Below are 18,972 nucleotides of genomic sequence, written 5' to 3'. Positions count from 1 at the left end.
ATCGTATTTCAAGTTGAAAAATTATTGGTAAACGTGATATCTTTTCTTATTCTACCCCTTACAATTTTTGCTGATCCAATTAACAAAAGAATCATATCCAATATTGAAAGTTAAACCAAATTCACTTTCCCTTTTCAATATTACATTCATTTCAAAAGAAAAATTTATTTTTTAATGAATATGAAATCGGATAATCTCTTAATCACGTTTAATTATGTTTCGTTCCCTCTGAATTATTTATATTCGCATAAATCTGAATACCAGGAAGAACGTTAAGCGTTGTGAAAAATATTTCTATACGAATTGGGCACGTTTTCAAATGAAAGTTTCTTCGTTATTCGATCGAAACGAAATAGCAAATTTGGAATAAGTATCCCGTATCGAGGGAGGCTGTCCAACAGAGAGAGAAAAAAAAATCGTAGAGCATCTGAGCATGAGAGAATAATCGAAGGTAACACTCGGTGTTATTTCCGTTTCCGCCCCAATAATTAAATCTCTCTTCGCTCAGTGGGCATAAATTAAAATTAAACTGAGGGAATCGCAGCTGACCCGCATCACGACATTCGAGAGAAAAAGAAATGAGAAATGGTGAAATGAAAGCGAAAAACGGATAAGAGAAAAAGAAGAGATATTAACGAAGTAAATATCGTATCGATGAACGTTCATAAATCAATTACTTTTACAATATAAAAATAAAATTTACAAACCGTGAAGTGAAATTTTTTGTCGTAAGAAAAACATGTTTGATTTGTTTCCAAATATTCGAATGGGGGAATGAGTCATCAACGAATTAAACATCGAGCAAGTTATTCGAGCAAGTTACTCCGTTTGTCTTTAGACTTCCTGCTTGTGTAAATACAATAACACATCTATGTATACGTAGAATAGAGTACACGAAACGAGATGTAAGTTATTAGATTGGAAATATTGTTTATTCAAAGAACGTAGAATTTTAGATGCAGATATCTAAAATATTATAAATTAAAATTAATCACAAAAATAATTTGGCAAAAAAAAATTTTCGTACGAAGATCACAACGAAGAAGGGTTTGATAAAACTTTTTTCGTTTTTGGAATTGGACTCAAAATTATTATATCTGTATATTTAAATTATTATACCTTGTCTTTTTTTTTTAATTTTTAAACTGTTAAAGCAGTTCTTTTTTGCTGCAAGTAAATAGAATATTAATATAGAGTTTTATAGAATATAGAATTTTGCGATTGATCCGATGCTACTCTTTTTTTACTTTTTCTCAAATTCTACTCTCTTGAAAAATTTTAAAAAAATATATATATACAACTTTTTTTAAAAACATCTAAAAATTCGACGAACGAACTGAGAATCATTTTCATCCAAGACTGAACATGATCAGTAATTCATTGTATAATTTCATATCATGCAAAATTAGTACCCCAAATACTTTCAATAGTGAAATAGAGACTATCAATACTTCTTTCTTCCTTTTCCATCTAGAATTTAGTATATGAAATTTTAGCTCGATTATATTATTCTTCCTCTATTACTCTCTACTTGAAAATTAACATGGAGGAGCATCGATCATATTTTGAGTCAGATTGTACACGTTAAAAGCAAAAGAAGGAAGATTTTGTAAAATTATTGAGAAAAATATTTTCAATTCTCAAATATAATAACATATATATTTTTTTTTTTTCGTTAATTTATACAATATATCGATTTCAAATATTCGTATAAATTAATTTTAATGATATAGCTTTTGTTCTAAAATTTTATTGGTATTGGACTTGACTTTATCATCATCTAGGATAGATCGCTTTATTGACTGTCAATTAATCAGTTGACTGATTGAAAGTTTGATTGATCAGGTTAGTTGGTTACAGCATCGTTATATCATTCGATTTGCTTCTAATCTACATTTGAAGATCTCTCTTGATTATTAATGAGTCAAATCGATTATTCTTTCCTTCAATTTTGACGAATACTATCTGACTTAAAATTCAATTGATGTAAAAGGGACGATAAAAATCGTGTTACAAAAATGGTATATTTTCGCGTGAAATATGATCGAAATTTATTCATGAGAAATTTGAAAATTCATCAGGCGGCAATTCTTGATTTTATTAATTTGAAATTATTCGTTTTTATTAACTTCGATTTTATCGTTTAATAAGTTTAATTTTGAATAATTGAGAATATTTTGTTATCGAGTTATTTAAAGAGAAAGAATAATTGGAAGTGCAAGCTGATTAAATTTAAAAAAAAAAAATGTGAAAATTCCATAAACTTTCAAACAGAAGTTGGAACTTTTAAAAAACGAATAAATCCGACGATTAACTTTAATCAAAATTTTAATCAATTACGAAACTTATATATATATATCTATATAACTATATGTCAAAAGACATTTTTAAAACAATACGAGTACAATTAGATCCATTCCAATTCGATCGAACTCTTTCTCAATTTTCTTTTCTGAAAGAAAAAAATCAAATTTCGAAATTTTGACCTACTTTCGTGCGATTCCATTTTGTATCACAAACTTTACGTTTGTCTTCCATGCGATTACCCAGTAGTAGCCATTTATAGACTACTTTTCGCTCCCCGTAGAATATTGATTTAGAAAAGGACGTTCTCTCCTTAGGCTACCCTCGGTTAGGTCGTGATCACACGAGCGTTAAAAAAAAAAATGGACATTATGACGTAAGTTACGATTTCGTAGCAATGACGTTAGATAATTCAATAGCCTCGTCTCAGTGTTTTATTTATAATGCATTATTAGAAAAACTTCCTTCATTCCACCTTTACTCGTCGACAAGTTCACAAATATTCATTGGCCAATTTGCCAAAAGTATTCATTATGCTGACTGTTATCGGAACGTGTTATCGGAAGCATGATATAAGAAACGTGTTTACTTCGATTATATACAAATGAAACTTCTCATCGGGAAATTTCACGTGATTCCATTTGTTTATATTCGAAGTTAAAATTACTTCGAAACATAAATTCAAAATATACGTGACTGTTCGTAAATATTACGCGTATATTTTCAAGAAATCGATCAGTATTTAAATTCCTTATTTTTAAATCATTAATCGTTTTTCGATTATTTTCGATCAAAGATTGGCTTTGATGCGATGATGATGAGAAAATAATCGATTAAATTAAGCCTTTCTGTTGTCTCAAATTGGTTCAAAGATCTCGTTTACGAAAATCAGTGTCGCGTAAATGGTAGAGCATTATTATTACTTCGAAATCGGAACGACGTCCGTATCGTTCGTAATCGTACTTTCCATCCGGTCTGGATGGAACGGATCATGAGAAAATTATAACGATCCATATACGAGACACCAATATCACGTGGAACTGCATAAAATTCTCATCGATAGACGTTCGACTATCGATCGTGACGATGATCGATCACGCATAATTTCTCAGAACGTACCTATATGATTATATTATTCGTAAAAATTTATATTCATATGTACATCATCGGATAACACAGTTCACTTTACGATATCTCCAAACGTGACACAATACACAAATCACAAATTATGTACAACATAATTTTTATACATTTTAAATTACTTTTTTAATTGCTTTTAAAATAAGTCATCAAGATATCTCCAAAATAACAAAAAAAAAAAACAATATTCAACTCTTAGATATTTCAAAATGCAAAAGGCACAGCAGGACACTCGAATTATTTCTCGAGTTATATAAAGAGAGGAAGCTTTATACCTATTTATTACATTACATTTATACATACACGATATTTCGAACATATTAGATCGCGAACGGTACACATACAAACACACACACACGCACAAGCACTCGCACAGATTCTGTCGACATCCATGGAAGTGGATTTGAGCGTGGCCACGACTCGAAGATTTAACGGTACGAGATCGTCGAGGACGGGCAAGCATCGGCGATCGTCCCCGCTGCAATAAAGCGGTGTGCGAATTCAACGAGTTAGTAGCATGGGCATGTGTGTCTGTCTGTCTGTCCGAATCGCAGCACGTTAACGTCGATACCTGTGATATGATATATAAATATATGTGTGTGTTTCCCGTACGTGTGTATCACCGTGTGTATGTGTACGTATATTTATATACGTATTTTAATTAATAAATATGTATTTTTTAAAATTAGTATAATATATATACGTATATGTACACATACACTTCTCCTGTTTTTTAATCTTAAGAGTATGATCCGCTTCGAAGTGTTGATTCGAATTTTTTCCAAGATATAACGATTTACAAACAGGATATTGGATATTTAATAGTGGAACTTCGGAGTGGATCGTCGATATTTGTTCAATGTACATCCCTACACGATTCACGCCGAGCTTTTGCACGCTGCCAAGAAATCGTGACCTCCGAGTTCGATGGTTGTTACATTGTTAGATGTGCATGAGCCTATCGGTATGAAAATCGTTTGAAAATATGAAATCGATGATTATTAATCACGTAATTATATTTGTCCCTTGTACAATAACTTTTTTTATAATTAATAATATTAGTGAATCGAGGATTAAGAGGTTGGAATTTATTCAACAAAGTCTGCCATCATTGCAAGACTTACAAAATTTCACTAATAATATTAATCTAATTGTTTCAACAAGACATTAAAATAATAATATTTCCCCTCCTTTTTTTTATTTTCGATCTTAAATGATTTTCTTGTATATTTTTCGAAATTTCCCCCTTTTGTCCCCTTTCTATTACAAGATGATAAATTTAATATGAAGAATTTAATATTGGGAAAAGTTCTACTCGTGGTAAAATCTATGTTTAAGCAGTAAATCCTATAAATTGTATAAATTATATTCACGAAAAGATCATTATGTTATCCATTCGTTTAACGTTTAATTAACTTTCATGCAACGAAGAGTCAAAGAGGTAAATGTTACAACTCGAGAGAGGCAAATGTCAATTCGGTTACCTGTTACATCTAAGGAGACGGAAGAAAAAAGAAAAAAATATAAAGAACAAATGAGATTAAATTCTCCCGCGAGGAATATTTACAAAAATCTCGCGTAGTCATGCGAAAGTAGACATTTTGTAAACTCGTACCAGGCAAATTTCCGGGACGCAGGATGAATTCTTGAAAAGCTTTTCAAATATTCCTCTCGGTTCAACATTTTTTAAACATTTTTTTTTTGTTTTTTAAATCGCGATTTCACGGAAGTATATTTATCCTCTTGTTAAATTACACGCGAGGAGCGAATGAATGTAAATGTTTATTAATCGGCGCATCTCGCGGGACCAAATGTGAATTAAATACGATTTTAAAGAGGAATATATTCAGCCAATTTTCCATTTCTGTTTTTTAATAAATTTTTAAACGATTTTATTTATCATAAATTAATATTAATAACAATGTATATAAATCAATGTAAGAATCTTTATCATCGAGTGAATCTCTTGAAAGATATCACGATTGGAAAAATTAAAATTTAATGAAAGTTGTGTTTAAAATTCCAATTTTACATAATTTCATGAGCTGACTATGTCTTCGTGTTTCGTGTCTTGAAAATAATTTCATCATTGAGTGCAACGTTTCTTCCATTCAAGATATAATAGAAATGATTCTCTGATTGCCTCCAACGTGATGTATTCACGCAAAGTTCACAAATAAAATTCTAGATAGCCTTGCCAACTAAAAGTTTTATTGCATCTAGAAAAGATATGTATAGGCTATCTTTTTTGAAACTGGTATCCAACCTAACCCCCTGTTCACGATTAATCGTGAAGGCTTTAAAGGCGAATTGAACCGATATAACAGATCGTAATAGCGCGATCCTTTCTGAGAACATAATCCTCTTTCTTATCTTCTCTTGATTTTATTGCTCTTTCAATGGTTCCTCGGTGATCCGCCATTTTTCCAACGTTAATACTCTTGAAATTTGAATGGTTAGATCGTGCGAATTTTGTAACTTAGGAAAGGTAGCGAGAAGTAAAAATAAAAGTTGTACGATGGAACTTGGTTTATTTGTTATTTTATTAACGTACGATTGATTCCATTTTCACAAAAATTCCAATTATTTTCCGTTTGAACGAAAATCATATTTTTAGAAAGTATTATTTGTAAGGAAAAATTAAATCGGTGGATTTATATCTGATTCCACGAATTCCCATATTGAACCGCATATAAATGAAGTTCTATTGTAATTCAATGAATGATAATAATTTAGGAGGAAAAATATGTTAAGGAGAAAAGTTGAAAGAAAATTTTCTATTATAACATATAAATAAACATCATACAAAATCTTCTTTTTAACATCGTATAATTCATTGCCAATACTATAAGATATTAGTGATATCAAGTGATCAAAGATCAATTATATGAAATATATTAATTTAGAAAAATCAAGATACATTTCTTTCGTTTCTTTAGACAAGTAACAGGTAACAACACTTGTTAAAAAAAAAATAAATAAATTATCTAAAAGATTATTAAAAAAAAAAATAAATAATTATCTAATGAAGAACGGATGAATATTTCTGTCAGGTAAGTAAAAAAAAAAAATAAAAAAAAAACTTGGGGATCAAATTAGGCGAAATAATTGGAGCACGTATCGGGATAGGCAAGCGGTGTGAAACAATCGTCTAATCATCGATTTTGCATAACTTTCACAGTGATCTGCGCTCAAGGATTGATCGCGAAAGACAAGAGCGGCACATCTGATCCGTACGTGACAGTCCAAGTCGGCAAAGTGAAGAAGCGAACTAGGACCATGCCGAGGGAATTGAATCCTGTTTGGCACGAGAAATTCTACTTGTGAGTAATTTCATTACGCGAGTTTCACCTGATACCGTAAAAAAAAGAACGAAAGAGAAAATATAATTATAAATTATTGAAATTATTGTAATAAAAATGATATAAAAAAAAAACAGATATACGATTCTATTTTAAAGAATAGATCGATACCAAAATCCGTATTATTTAAAAAAAAAATTGTCTCCTCCAAACCATTTTATTCCTAATTCAAAATACGATCAATAAACGGATATATATATTAATATAATATTCTTTTAAATAGATAATAAATAATTCCCAAAAGAGAGAAAATAATTCATATTCCGAAGCTATTTATATAACATCTAAACGGAAGGGGGAGATCGGGCGGAATTCGAACACCTGAACAATTTCCTGAAATGAAAATCGGATGAGCGAACAATTCGAATCGGCAAATCCAATCTCTGTGAAACCCTGTTAACCTCTCGTTTTCCCGGTTTACAGCGAATGCCATAACTCGTCCGACCGGATAAAAGTGAGAGTGTGGGACGAGGACAACGATTTGAAGTCGAAGCTACGGCAGAAACTGACGAGGGAGAGCGACGATTTCCTCGGTCAAACAATCATCGAGGTGAGGACACTGAGCGGGGAGATGGATGTGTGGTATAACCTTGAGAAAAGGACGGACAAGAGCGCGGTTTCCGGCGCGATCAGGCTGCACATCAGCGTGGAGATCAAAGGCGAGGAGAAGGTCGCTCCATACCACGTGCAATACACATGCCTGCACGAGAATCTGTTTCACAGTTTGTGCGAGAAGAACGATGGGGTGGTCGCGTTGCCCCAGGCGAAGGGTGATGACGCCTGGAAGGTGTACTTCGATCCACCAGGAGAAGAGCTCGTGGACGAGTTCGCGATGAGATACGGCATCGAGAGCATTTACCAAGCAATGACGTGAGTCGTGCTTATTTGACAGTTCAAATTCTTTGGGAATTTTGTATCAACGAGGATGTGTGGTCCCTCTAGCTGTCACTTTGATCAAGATCCCCGGTTATTCCTCTTCCCTTTGAGCGGTGTTTCTTAATGAACGTTTAATATATTATTTTTGTCCATGTGACCTTTTTCGATGATCTTTTTTTGGAGCTCTCTTCGCTGCAACTTTCCATTTATTCTTTATTAACGTAATGGTAGAAAGAGAATTATTTTTTATTATTTAATGAAGAGAATGTATCTACGTGATTTTTAAATTTTGAGACGAGTAATGTATTATGTGTAAAAGCTTCAAAAATATATAAAAATTTAAATTAGGTCACTAGCCTCCCCTTGGGACATCACAAGTTTTAAAATATCGCTGAAATATCGATATTGGATAATTTTATTAAGTACTTGCTGTGTTTTGTCTCTTTACTTTTTTTTTTTAAGAGTCCATACAAATTAGAATATCATGAAATAATTATAATTTAAATAGCACATAAAAAATCTATCAATATTCTATCAATATTCATAGATTCATCTCGTATTTTTCAATCGTTTTTCACAGACATTTTCACTGCCTCTCCACGAAGTACCTGTGCCCAGGTGTGCCAGCGGTGATGTCCACCCTGTTGGCGAACATAAACGCGTACTATGCCCATACAAGCGCGAGTTCCGCCGTTTCGGCCAGTGATAGATTCGCCGCCAGCAATTTTGGGGTGAGTTTTCGAAAAAAAAAGAAAAGATTGGTTCTCATTTCTAGACTGCGGATGTTATGTTACGTTTATATTTTCATCATAATAGTAGAAATGGATCCTGTAAATATCATAATTAGATTATTTTAATATTTTTAAATATTTTATATATTTTTGTATATATGTTTTTTGGACTTTCGTAAACAAATAAGTATCTCACAAACGCATATCATTGCTATTATAAGTTTGATATAAAAGAGGATGAAAATACCGTGATTGAAAAATATCTCTTTCTATACTGTTACCCAGATAGATGGATACACTCTTGACTCCATCAATTTCGTGGTATCCTTCGTGGAAATCCTTCAATTAAATTACTCCTTATCCTCTTCTTCCCCATCTTTTCTATTTCGCAGTTTACCATAGCTGAAAATTGATAATACGGTCTAATTAAAATTTTAATTAAGATTTTTTTCTTATTTTTATGTTATGTTACATAGGAATCTTGTTGAATTTTCAAAATATACAATGGAAATTGTTAATCAAATAATGATTTATTATTATAATCCTATGAAGCAAAGTATTCTCATTTAATATCATAGAATTGTAAGTAATTTTATAAATAATCCTTACATGTTTGAGTATAAATATGTAGTATAAATTAATTTAAAATGATAAAAGAAAGAATAGAATGATAAAAGAATAAACTGAATGAAAAAATCAGATAAATTGTTAAACAGAATTATGATATATGAATATAAAAAGATGATATCGTTGTAAATAAACTGTATTTTTGTTTTTGACAAATGCTGGTGTTGATATATGATTTAAAGAGAGAAAATTTTTCGAGGAAACTAAAATTTTCGACTATGCAAATCCCGGAATTACAGATTCCATCGTTCGTGACAGAGACTCATTCCAGTAAAACAATGTAAATTTTTTCAAAAAAGTTGCCAGGAAAGAAAAAACGATCGTTCCTGTTTTCGAGTTGAATTATGTATGATTTTATCTTTCCAAGTAGACATACGATCCAATAACTTTATCTTGCGAAAACCTTAACAAAAAGATAGCTGATGCTAACAAAAAAAGGTTGAAGAAAACATATTATGAAACAAACAAACTTGTGAAGTTATAATGATCAATAAAAAGATAGATAAAACATTATATAATGAAAAAAGTAATTAATATATTATTTTTCTTTCATTTACAATAAATGCAGTAAGTGAATGCAGTAAATGAAATATATTCGATCATCGATAGATTTATTGAAGTTACTATTTAATTTTCATTCGACGAAATTGTTTACCAAATTATTTATAATCTGAAGATCACGCGTTTCTCTTTTTCTTTTTGATCGTTCGTTTTTTTTCTTGAATATTTTATTCTACGATTCTATGAGCACGTTGGGATAGAATAAATTCCTACAAATCGTAAACAATATTATCGAATTATTGAATTATAATTGAATTATCCTATATCCAAAAATAAATCACAATAAAGATTTTGGAAAAAATTCAATATTCGAAAAAATAAAAACTTAAGAAAATGAATTCGAAATTTTGTAAACAATAAAATTTGTATTTACTTTTTAATATACTATATAATCTATCAGACCAGGAAATGTCAAAAAATCAATTTTTTATTTCCAAATATTAACAAATAAACAAAAAGGAATTAATACTAGTTTACAAACATCAATATAAGAGTTATCTATTAATATAACTATAATTCTTATTTCATGAAAACGTTTGTTATCACTTAAAAAAAGAATTACCTCGCGATCAAAATGATCGAATAAAAAAGAGATATCATAACTTGGAGCGAAGAATCTCATTAATCCTTCAACTTCGTTTCAACTATATCATACTTTATCAACTTGCAAGCTATCGTAGCGAGCCCAATCTATCATACGGATCCATACTTCGTCCTATTCCCCTCCCCAACTCTCTCCTGCTCCAAAGGGATCAAATCTCGCACATACGTTCTCTCGCGAGATAAGCGTAAGATAACTTTTGGGATTGGATAAATGATCTCGGCCAAACCGAAAACCTTGGACCCTTCTTCCGACCGACGGATATTCGTTATTTATGGAAACTCGATACAACGGATACAAAATACATTTTCCATCCTTTCCTCACGGCCCATTTCTTCGCATTCCAGAAAGAGAAGTTCGTGAAATTACTGGATCAGCTGCACAACTCCCTGCGAATCGATCTCTCGATGTATCGAAATAACTTCCCCGCCTCGAGCCAGGAGAAGCTGATGGACCTGAAGAGCACGGTCGATCTTCTCACGAGTATCACATTCTTCCGTATGAAAGTTTTGGAATTGTCCAGCCCGCCGAGGGCGAGCACCGTGGTTAAGGATTGCGTGAAGGCGTGTCTTCGATCGACCTACCAGTTCCTGTTCGAGAATTGCTACGACATCTACAACAGGGAATTCCAAGTGGATCCGAACGAGGCGAAGAGGGACGCCGAGGATCACGGCCCTCGTTTGGAATCGTTGGATTTCTGGCATAAATTGATCGCGTTGATCGTTTCGGTGATCGAGGAGGATAAAAACAGCTACGCACCCGTCCTCAACCAATTCCCCCAGGAATTGAACATCGGTCAATTGTCGGCGGCCACTATGTGGTCCTTGTTCGCGGTGGACATGAAATACGCGTTGGAGGAGCACGAGCAGCACAGATTGTGCAAATCTTCGGCCTACATGAACCTCCATTTCAAGGTCAAATGGTTGCATACGAATTACGTGAAGGATGTGCCGCCGTACAAAGGCGCTGTGCCTGAGTACCCTGCGTGGTTCGAGCCGTTTGTAATGCAATGGTTAAACGAGAACGATGACGTCTCACTGGAATATCTCCATGGTGCCTTCAACAGAGACAAGAAGGACGGAGTAAGCGTTTCTTTTCTTTTTCTTTTTTTTCATTCTAAGCGTTTCGATTATCTTCATTTTGTTTAATTATAGATAGAATATTTGTTATATTATACACCTGTATTTAATATTGTATGTAAAATTGTTCATAGTTCCAAAAGAGCAGCGAACACGCGCTGTTCAGTGTCTCCGTCGTCGACGTCTTCACACAATTAACCCAGTGTTTCGACGTGGTCTCCAAACTGGAGTGTCCAGATCCGGAAATCTGGAAGAGGTATATGAAGAGATTTGCAAAGACCATTGTGAAAGTATTGGTTGCATACGCGGATATCGTGAAGAAGGAATTCCCAAGTCATCTGAAGGAAGAAAGAATCGTGTGTACTTTCGATAACTAAATTTGGTTTAATTAAACATTTGTAACAAATTGTACTTTTATTTTTTTCTTGCAGGCTTGCATTCTCATGAACAACATTCAGCAATTGAGAGTACAATTAGAAAAGATGTTCGAATCGATGGGTGGAGAGAAATTAGAAGAGGATGCGGCGAACATTTTGAAAGAGCTTCAACAACAATTGAATGGAGCACTCGACGATCTTGCTATGCTTTTCGCAAAGAGTTTGGAACCAAGAATAACAGCTTCCGTGAAAGAATTAGGAGATCTGTTGTTAGCTATTAAAGGTAGTGGACAAGTGCAACCTGCTCAAAGAAACAACGTCGCTGTCGAAGCTGACGAAGTATTGCGTCCTCTTATGGATCTTCTCGATGGAAGTCTGTCGTTGTATGCTGAATCTTGTGAAAAGACTGTGCTCAAGAGGTTGCTGAAAGAATTATGGAAGATCGTCATGAGGATTCTGGAGAAAACGGTGGTGCTACCACCTATGTCAGACAAGAGTGTATGATTCTATTTTTTGAAATTTTTATTCTAAAAATTTTAATCGAGTTAATAAAATTAAATATATTGCTACTGTTCATTTTATAGATGATGTTCAAGAATCTAACAGATAATGCGAAGAATTTAGCCGCGAATGCTAAGATAGAAGACATGTCGAAATTGTTTAAGAATCACATGGCCGGCAAACCGGATGTGAAGAACGCACTGAGCGGTGTAATGGTGTGTCATTGTGTATAATTTAATAACTAATATATTTTAAAAGATATATAAATTATTATATCGAGGAAAATTTGATATATTTTATATCATTGAAAATTTTCATTATAAATATATTATTTTTACATACAGGATATTTCGAAGGAAGTAGAAAAGAATCTTTCGCCGAAACAATGTGCAGTCCTCGAGGTTGCCCTCGATACCATTAAACTGTATTTCCACGCAGGTGGCAATGGTTTGAAGAAAACATTCTTAGAGAAATCACCGGAATTGCAAAGCTTGCGATATGCCTTGAGTCTGTATACGCAAACAACAGACACACTCATCAAGACTTTTGTCACATCTCAGGTCAATCAAGGTAAGTTCACCTTTAAACGGTAACATCATTAAATCATCTAAACATTTTCATCAGCTATAAGGTAAAATCATATAATTATGTTGAAAATCAAAATTATATACGCAATTATAATTTTATTTATCTTTTGTTTATAAGTATCAACGATAGTATATCAAAACTAAACACAAAATTTTATTCATTTTAATTAATGAAGGGGAAAATATCAAAGTAAAATAATATCAAAGAAATCATTATATTTTTTCCACTTGAAATAATCAAAAAAAAATATTTCACATAAAAAAGAACTAACACAATTTTCCAGCACAATATCTATCATCACACATAACAATTAGCAAAATTTCAATCAAGTTGCGAATCTAAATTGACCGAATAAATTAAATTTTATGAAAACAAACAAGTGACTCTCCAAAAAATTGATTTCCACTTTATTGCGTTAACGTTGTTTATGAATATCTATCTATATCGTGAGTTTCCAAAATTAAATTTATCCATTCATCAATAATCTAACAAAAACTTGGCCCAATCAAATTTCCATTAACCACTGAATTTAAGATCAAATTGAATAAAAGCAAAAGAAAATAAATCTACAACACACGCTTCTTTTACATTTATGATAATCCGTGCACACACACGTACACCGCGACATTTTTGGAAAAATCGTCGTCGACGTACGAAATACAACCGACGTAACCGAAATTATCGCGACAGTGCCACTGAACAATGCGTCAAAGCTACGTCAGCGTCAGCGTTCGATGAGCAGCGAAAGAGGTGGCGACGAAGGGGAAGGAGCCGAGGGTATGGAAAGCCTCGAGGAACCCCTTCGCCAGAGCAAGCCCTCTCTTCGTCGAGAGAGTCGACAAGGTATCGGAGAGCACTAGCCACCTTAGAGCAGAAGGGAATTCTTCGCTGACTTCCGGCCACTTTCGAACCTAGGCGCTCATTTTAGGACGTAGTGGACTGTTTGTGATTGCATTGTGCACCGAGCTGTCTTCTCGGGATTAATTAGGAATTTTCTCAATCAAATTTAGAATTCAGATTGTAAGCACAACTCTTTCGGTACTATGTACTATGTATAAAATTGAGTTATGAACTATAAAGGCATAAATAATACAAATCAGTAATACAGATTCTTGATGCATAGCAAACGTTTATCATTAAATGAAATTGAAATAAAAAACGTGTCCTGAAGACTTCTCGGTGATCGATAGTTGTATTAGGTAGTGCTGCTGCTGCTGTCACTACTACTGCTGTTGCTGCTACTACCGAAAACCTACAAAATAATGGACAGTAGAAAATGGCCACCTTCGGATCTAAAAGCCATAGTTTCTCTTAGTGAATGCCATCCTTCATCAAGTTGAGATCATAGGTCATTAAGAGGGTTATTAATTGCTAGTGAAATTTCGAACTTCCATAATCTAATAATTCATAAGTTCATGAAGATATAAATCCTATAATCTTGGAAAGCCCACTTGAAACTTCATAACTTTGGACTCAGAATTCGAGATTTCGAATGATCAATGTTTCACTTATCTTCTATGGCCGCGAACAATATGATATTTGCATGATCTATCATTGTTTTTATAAGGCTGTATTCATCTCGATGTTGTTGATTCACTTGATAATGACTACCAACCTATTCTGGTACACTTATACTTTCTACAATTTACTTTGTACAATTATGTGTACACATGATACATTTACATACCATATTTAAAAATTTATTTTTTATTTAATTTTTATCTTTTTTATAATTTTCTTAATAAATGACAAATTACACTTTAGAATTATACTTTATGTATACTTACACAATAATAATATAAATTTGTGAATATATACTCTATATATCACACATACTCCAGAGGTTGCCATTTTCTAACATTGTTTTTTACACTAAGCATTATTTTAATAATTTTTTTTTTTTTTAAGCTTTGACAAATGTACACCTAAACACCTATAGATTTTCTTTATCACAGTCAATTCACCATATCATCTTCCAATTAAATTGTTTTTTTTTAAGAAATATATAACAGATAAACCAACAATTCTATTTTTTTTTTTTTTTAGATATCCATACGATTGTTAAATTAATTATCATTAATCGTAATTATCAAAATGCATAATCCAGTAAAAACAATGAGATATAAGATTTTTAAAAATTAAATTTTGTAATTTTTACAATTAAATTGTTGCAAACTAATCCTTGCTCATAAAATAATAATGAAGCCGATTAGTAAATTAGTAAATTTATTATTGTATAAAGATATTATAAATTTTATATGATATGAGATTATTCATGTGTTTTTAACAACACAGCAACTTCGTCTTCTTTGATGAATTGATTTTTTGATGAAAGATATAAAATTCCATGCATATGATTAGAGCATGTAATCTGCTCTAGAATTAGATATTATTCATATATTATATAGTATTTTAGTATTCGATTTCAAAATTTTAGTCTCGAATAAAGCCTCAGCAAGGCTCTTTTTTTCTCTCTCGTAGTGACAAAAATTTTTGAATTTATATATGAAATCTAACTTGTTCTTAATAAAGTTCCAGATACTGCTGGCACGGAGGAAGGCTCAGTTGGAGAAGTCAGTATTCAAGTAGATCTCTTCACGCATCCTGGAACTGGCGAACAAAAAGTTACTGTCAAAGGTATATTTCATCCAAATTTTTATAAAATATCTGCAATCACAATAATCTATCTTATATTCAAAATTTCAAACATTTTATATAATATTATCTAATAAATTATACTTTTTAGTTGTCGCTGCAAACGATTTGAAGTGGCAACTAGCTACAGGAATGTTCAGGCCATATGTTGAAGTAAACTTGATCGGACCTCATCTAACTGGAAAGAAGAGGAAACAATCAACAAAATCCAAGACCAATAATTGGTCACCACAATTCAATGAAAGCTTCGACTTGTGAGTATTCAAATATAAATGCCTAAATGTAATAAGTTACACTTTGGTATTCACCATCAACTCTTTCTGTTTGTTTGATTTATTTTCTCTGCATAATAAATTGACGTAATTATTTCAATATATCCAGCATGATCGGCAATGAGCAGCAGCAATTGGACTTCTACGAATTGCACATCTGTTGCAAAGACTATTGCTTTGCCAGAGAAGACAGATTAGTCGGTGTAGCAGTGATGCAGCTTAAGGATATAGTCGAAGAAGGTTCTTGCGCCTGTTGGTTGTCGCTTGGCAAACGAATCCAGATGGACGAGACCGGTTGGACAATCCTGAGAATTCTTTCACAGAGGAACAACGATGAAATTGCAAAGGAATTCGTAAAACTGAAGAGTGACATCAGGCAGGAAACACCTTTACCGAATCCTACCTGAGACTCGAAGTCACAGCATTAAAGCCACGACAGCGAAGCGATGCGTCCTTCGAGTTTGGAAAGAGCTCGGAGGAGAGAAGGAAAGAAGGGGCATTGTCCACAGGGGAAACTATAGAACGTTCGGCCGTCGTTGTCGAGAATGAAGTCTTTAAAAAACAAACCAAGAAAATAAAAAGTAAAAAAATAAGTGCGAGCAATACCGCAACATATGCGAAAATGTATGAAACACAAATAAAAAAAAAAAAAAAAAAAAGAAACAAAAAACACGAACAAGAAAAAAAGATCACCGATAAGGACAATCGGCCGAATCCTTTTCGGTTCTTATGATAACATCGTCGGTCAGTGAGGGAACGAGAAAGCATGTCGCGTGACATATTTTCTTCTTGCTTCCTTCGCAGCCAGCTTCCGGTCGAGCGTGTTCTTCTGTCTTTTTTTACGAATCACAGAGCTTTAGCCCCGTCCCCTATATAAACCAAATAAACAAAAAGAAAAAAAAAGAACAAAACCAAAACAAAGAAAACAAGAAGGAAGGGTTTCGAGTGAATATATTTAAAATGAGCCCCGAATCGAAACGTTCGTCCAATGGAAGTCAAACAAGGGAGAAAAGAAAAAATGGAAGGGTGATTCCTCCCACCCTTTCGAAACAAACGATAGAAAAATAGAATAACGTCCAAGACGGCGAACTTTTTGTTCAAACAAGTGCCGTAAAGATGGAGGATACGAAACCTCAGGTATTGGAGAGTGTTCTGAATAGACGCGATATGTGAAAACAGTGCTGCCAGTATGCAATATATTTGGTAAATATTCGTAACATAAGGAAAGGAGAACGAAGTTGAAATAAAATGAAAATCGTAAAATGTATCCAGCGCGATTAGACCTCGACCTGTATGGATTCACAAAAGAAGAGAAAGCAGCTTAATTGTGAATAGTAAAGAAGAAGAAAATAAAAGAACGATCGAATCGGGGTCCGTGAACATAAGCATGTTGCAAATATAAAACGCGAATCAAACGTGTTTTCAAAATTGAAAAGCGAATCGTGCTGCAACGAGGAGATGTAATACTAAGTATAAATATATAGACCCTTGTGAGAGACGACGTTTTAGGCCGTTTGTTTGGGAAGATGAGTTTTCTTGTAGATATGTGAAACACATTGTTGACGAAAAAAGTTTTTTCTAAATAACAGTTTAACGTAGCATTGCGTACGACCAATAGGCACATCACGACGTTACTCGAGATGTGCCGTTAGTAATAAATAGGCATTGTAATGTAAAGTACGTTCTTATTGTAAGAATTAACAAGAGATCGTATGAGTCTGATTATTGTTGGTGAACAAATACGAGGTCCGCTCGAAGCATTCTCCGTGAATCACCTTTGGTCTCGCTTCGAAGATCTTCGAAATGATATATAGATGTTTATTTATACAAGAAATTGATATTCCGTTCCATTGAAGAAGGTAAATAAAAAAAAAAAGAAAAAGAAAAAAAAAAGAAAAAATAATAAGAAAAGAAAGAAATAGAACTTTCGTCCGCCTTAGATTTTCTTTTAGTGTATAATATTGTGAAACAGAGAATCCGGTCTTTGATCTGTTATAACTAGAAAATACTATTTCTATGAATCGACAGCCTAACTTTTTCGAAATTAAACTTTATATCGTGGTAGTTGTATGGTAACTTAAATAATCATCTAACTTCGACTCTTTTTCCTCTTGACGATCATTGCTTTTTGTGTGAGCGAATAAAATATGTAAACAACAAGATGGAACGCAAGCTTTGAAGAAAAAAAAGTGGACATTAATACTTCTCTCTCTATTCGCTTAAAATATCTCATCGATATTACTCTTGTAAATAGATCAAATATTGTCCATTCATAGAAATGGTTCGTTACGAAGATTGAAATCCGCAATTCTCTGATATAAGACTTCCCCCACTATATATAAAAAAAAAAAAAAAAGAAAAGAAAAATCGAGAAAATTAAGGGCGGACGCATTAAACAATCCCTCAATCTGCTACAAAAACGAAAACGGAAGACACTCTAACGTTCTTCATTTCGCATTTAACGTCGTTCGAAAATTTTGAAGACACTTGTTTAAGAATACATATTGCAATTCTTGCACGAAGCTTCGATCGGATCTCCCGAGAAATTTGCAAATGAAGTAAAAAAAAAAAATAAACAAAAGGGAAAAACAATGAAAAAAAGCAGAAAAAATAAACGAAAGATGGAAACTAATAATAACACAAAAAAAAAAGATGCACGCGACTTTGAAACTAAATAAATTTCATTCTCCGGCCTTCGCAGGTCAATCAGATATACAATTCCAGAGATTACAATGATTATATCCACAAAAAAAGTTTCTACTACGTAGTACGTCTAGATATACTTACGTATTGTGTATAGTATCTAAATGCTGATGTAGTTGCGAGCGCGGGATACTCGTCTGGAGAGAGAGCCATCCAAAAAATGAGGAACATTCGGCTATATTTACAATTACGTATTTACATCAGGCGCTTACCATATCCGGATGATGCATGCGTCTATACGCGGCACGAATCAAGCACAGAATTTCTGCATAGGATTTCGTTTAACATATTGTGCATATAAGCGCATATCTTTCTGAAATTACTTCTTACTATGTAATTTTGCGACAAAAATCATATATCTCACAATTGAATACAAAAAAAAAAAAGAAAAAATAACAATGAATTAATCATTCATAAATCAATATATCTTTAAATCTCATTACAAAATATTGTAGAACAGAATAGAGAAAATTTACATTATAATTTAAACGTATTTTGTTTTGTAAACATCAGATTTAGCGCGTTATTCGTTAACGTGATTAAAATGCGTAAATTTAAATGGATTTGTATACCAATTTCGATTAAAATACTTTCG

The 18,972-nt window shown here is 32.9% G+C and overlaps 1 protein-coding gene across 18 annotated transcripts in view; it reads left to right on the top strand.

Moving 5' to 3' along the window:
* LOC102676760 (protein unc-13 homolog B) overlaps nucleotides 1–18,232 on the top strand; it is a 352,205-nt gene extending 333,973 nt beyond the window's left edge. For 15 of the 18 annotated variants that reach the window (XM_031514136.1, XM_031514142.1, XM_006608811.2 and 12 more), the window contains 12 exons: nucleotides 6,626–6,767; nucleotides 7,230–7,676; nucleotides 8,263–8,413; nucleotides 10,550–11,284; nucleotides 11,416–11,637; nucleotides 11,713–12,156; nucleotides 12,243–12,374; nucleotides 12,504–12,729; nucleotides 13,438–13,590; nucleotides 15,280–15,384; nucleotides 15,494–15,656; nucleotides 15,784–18,232. In XM_031514136.1, coding sequence (XP_031369996.1) covers nucleotides 6,626–6,767; nucleotides 7,230–7,676; nucleotides 8,263–8,413; nucleotides 10,550–11,284; nucleotides 11,416–11,637; nucleotides 11,713–12,156; nucleotides 12,243–12,374; nucleotides 12,504–12,729; nucleotides 13,438–13,590; nucleotides 15,280–15,384; nucleotides 15,494–15,656; nucleotides 15,784–16,081 — 3,218 coding nt within the window. In that variant the 3' untranslated portion in view covers nucleotides 16,082–18,232. The remainder of the gene's footprint in view (nucleotides 1–6,625; nucleotides 6,768–7,229; nucleotides 7,677–8,262; nucleotides 8,414–10,549; nucleotides 11,285–11,415; nucleotides 11,638–11,712; nucleotides 12,157–12,242; nucleotides 12,375–12,503; nucleotides 12,730–13,437; nucleotides 13,591–15,279; nucleotides 15,385–15,493; nucleotides 15,657–15,783) is intronic. The other 3 variants (XM_031514167.1, XM_031514164.1, XM_031514161.1) reach the window with 1 other exon arrangement.
* Nucleotides 18,233–18,972: the final 740 nt, after the last annotated feature.

The sequence above is a fragment of the Apis dorsata genome, unplaced genomic scaffold (assembly GCF_000469605.1).
Source record: "Apis dorsata unplaced genomic scaffold, Apis dorsata 1.3 scaffold_44, whole genome shotgun sequence".
In the NCBI taxonomy this organism is placed as follows: domain Eukaryota; kingdom Metazoa; phylum Arthropoda; class Insecta; order Hymenoptera; family Apidae; genus Apis; species Apis dorsata.
This window is presented reverse-complemented; position numbering and strand designations above follow the sequence as displayed.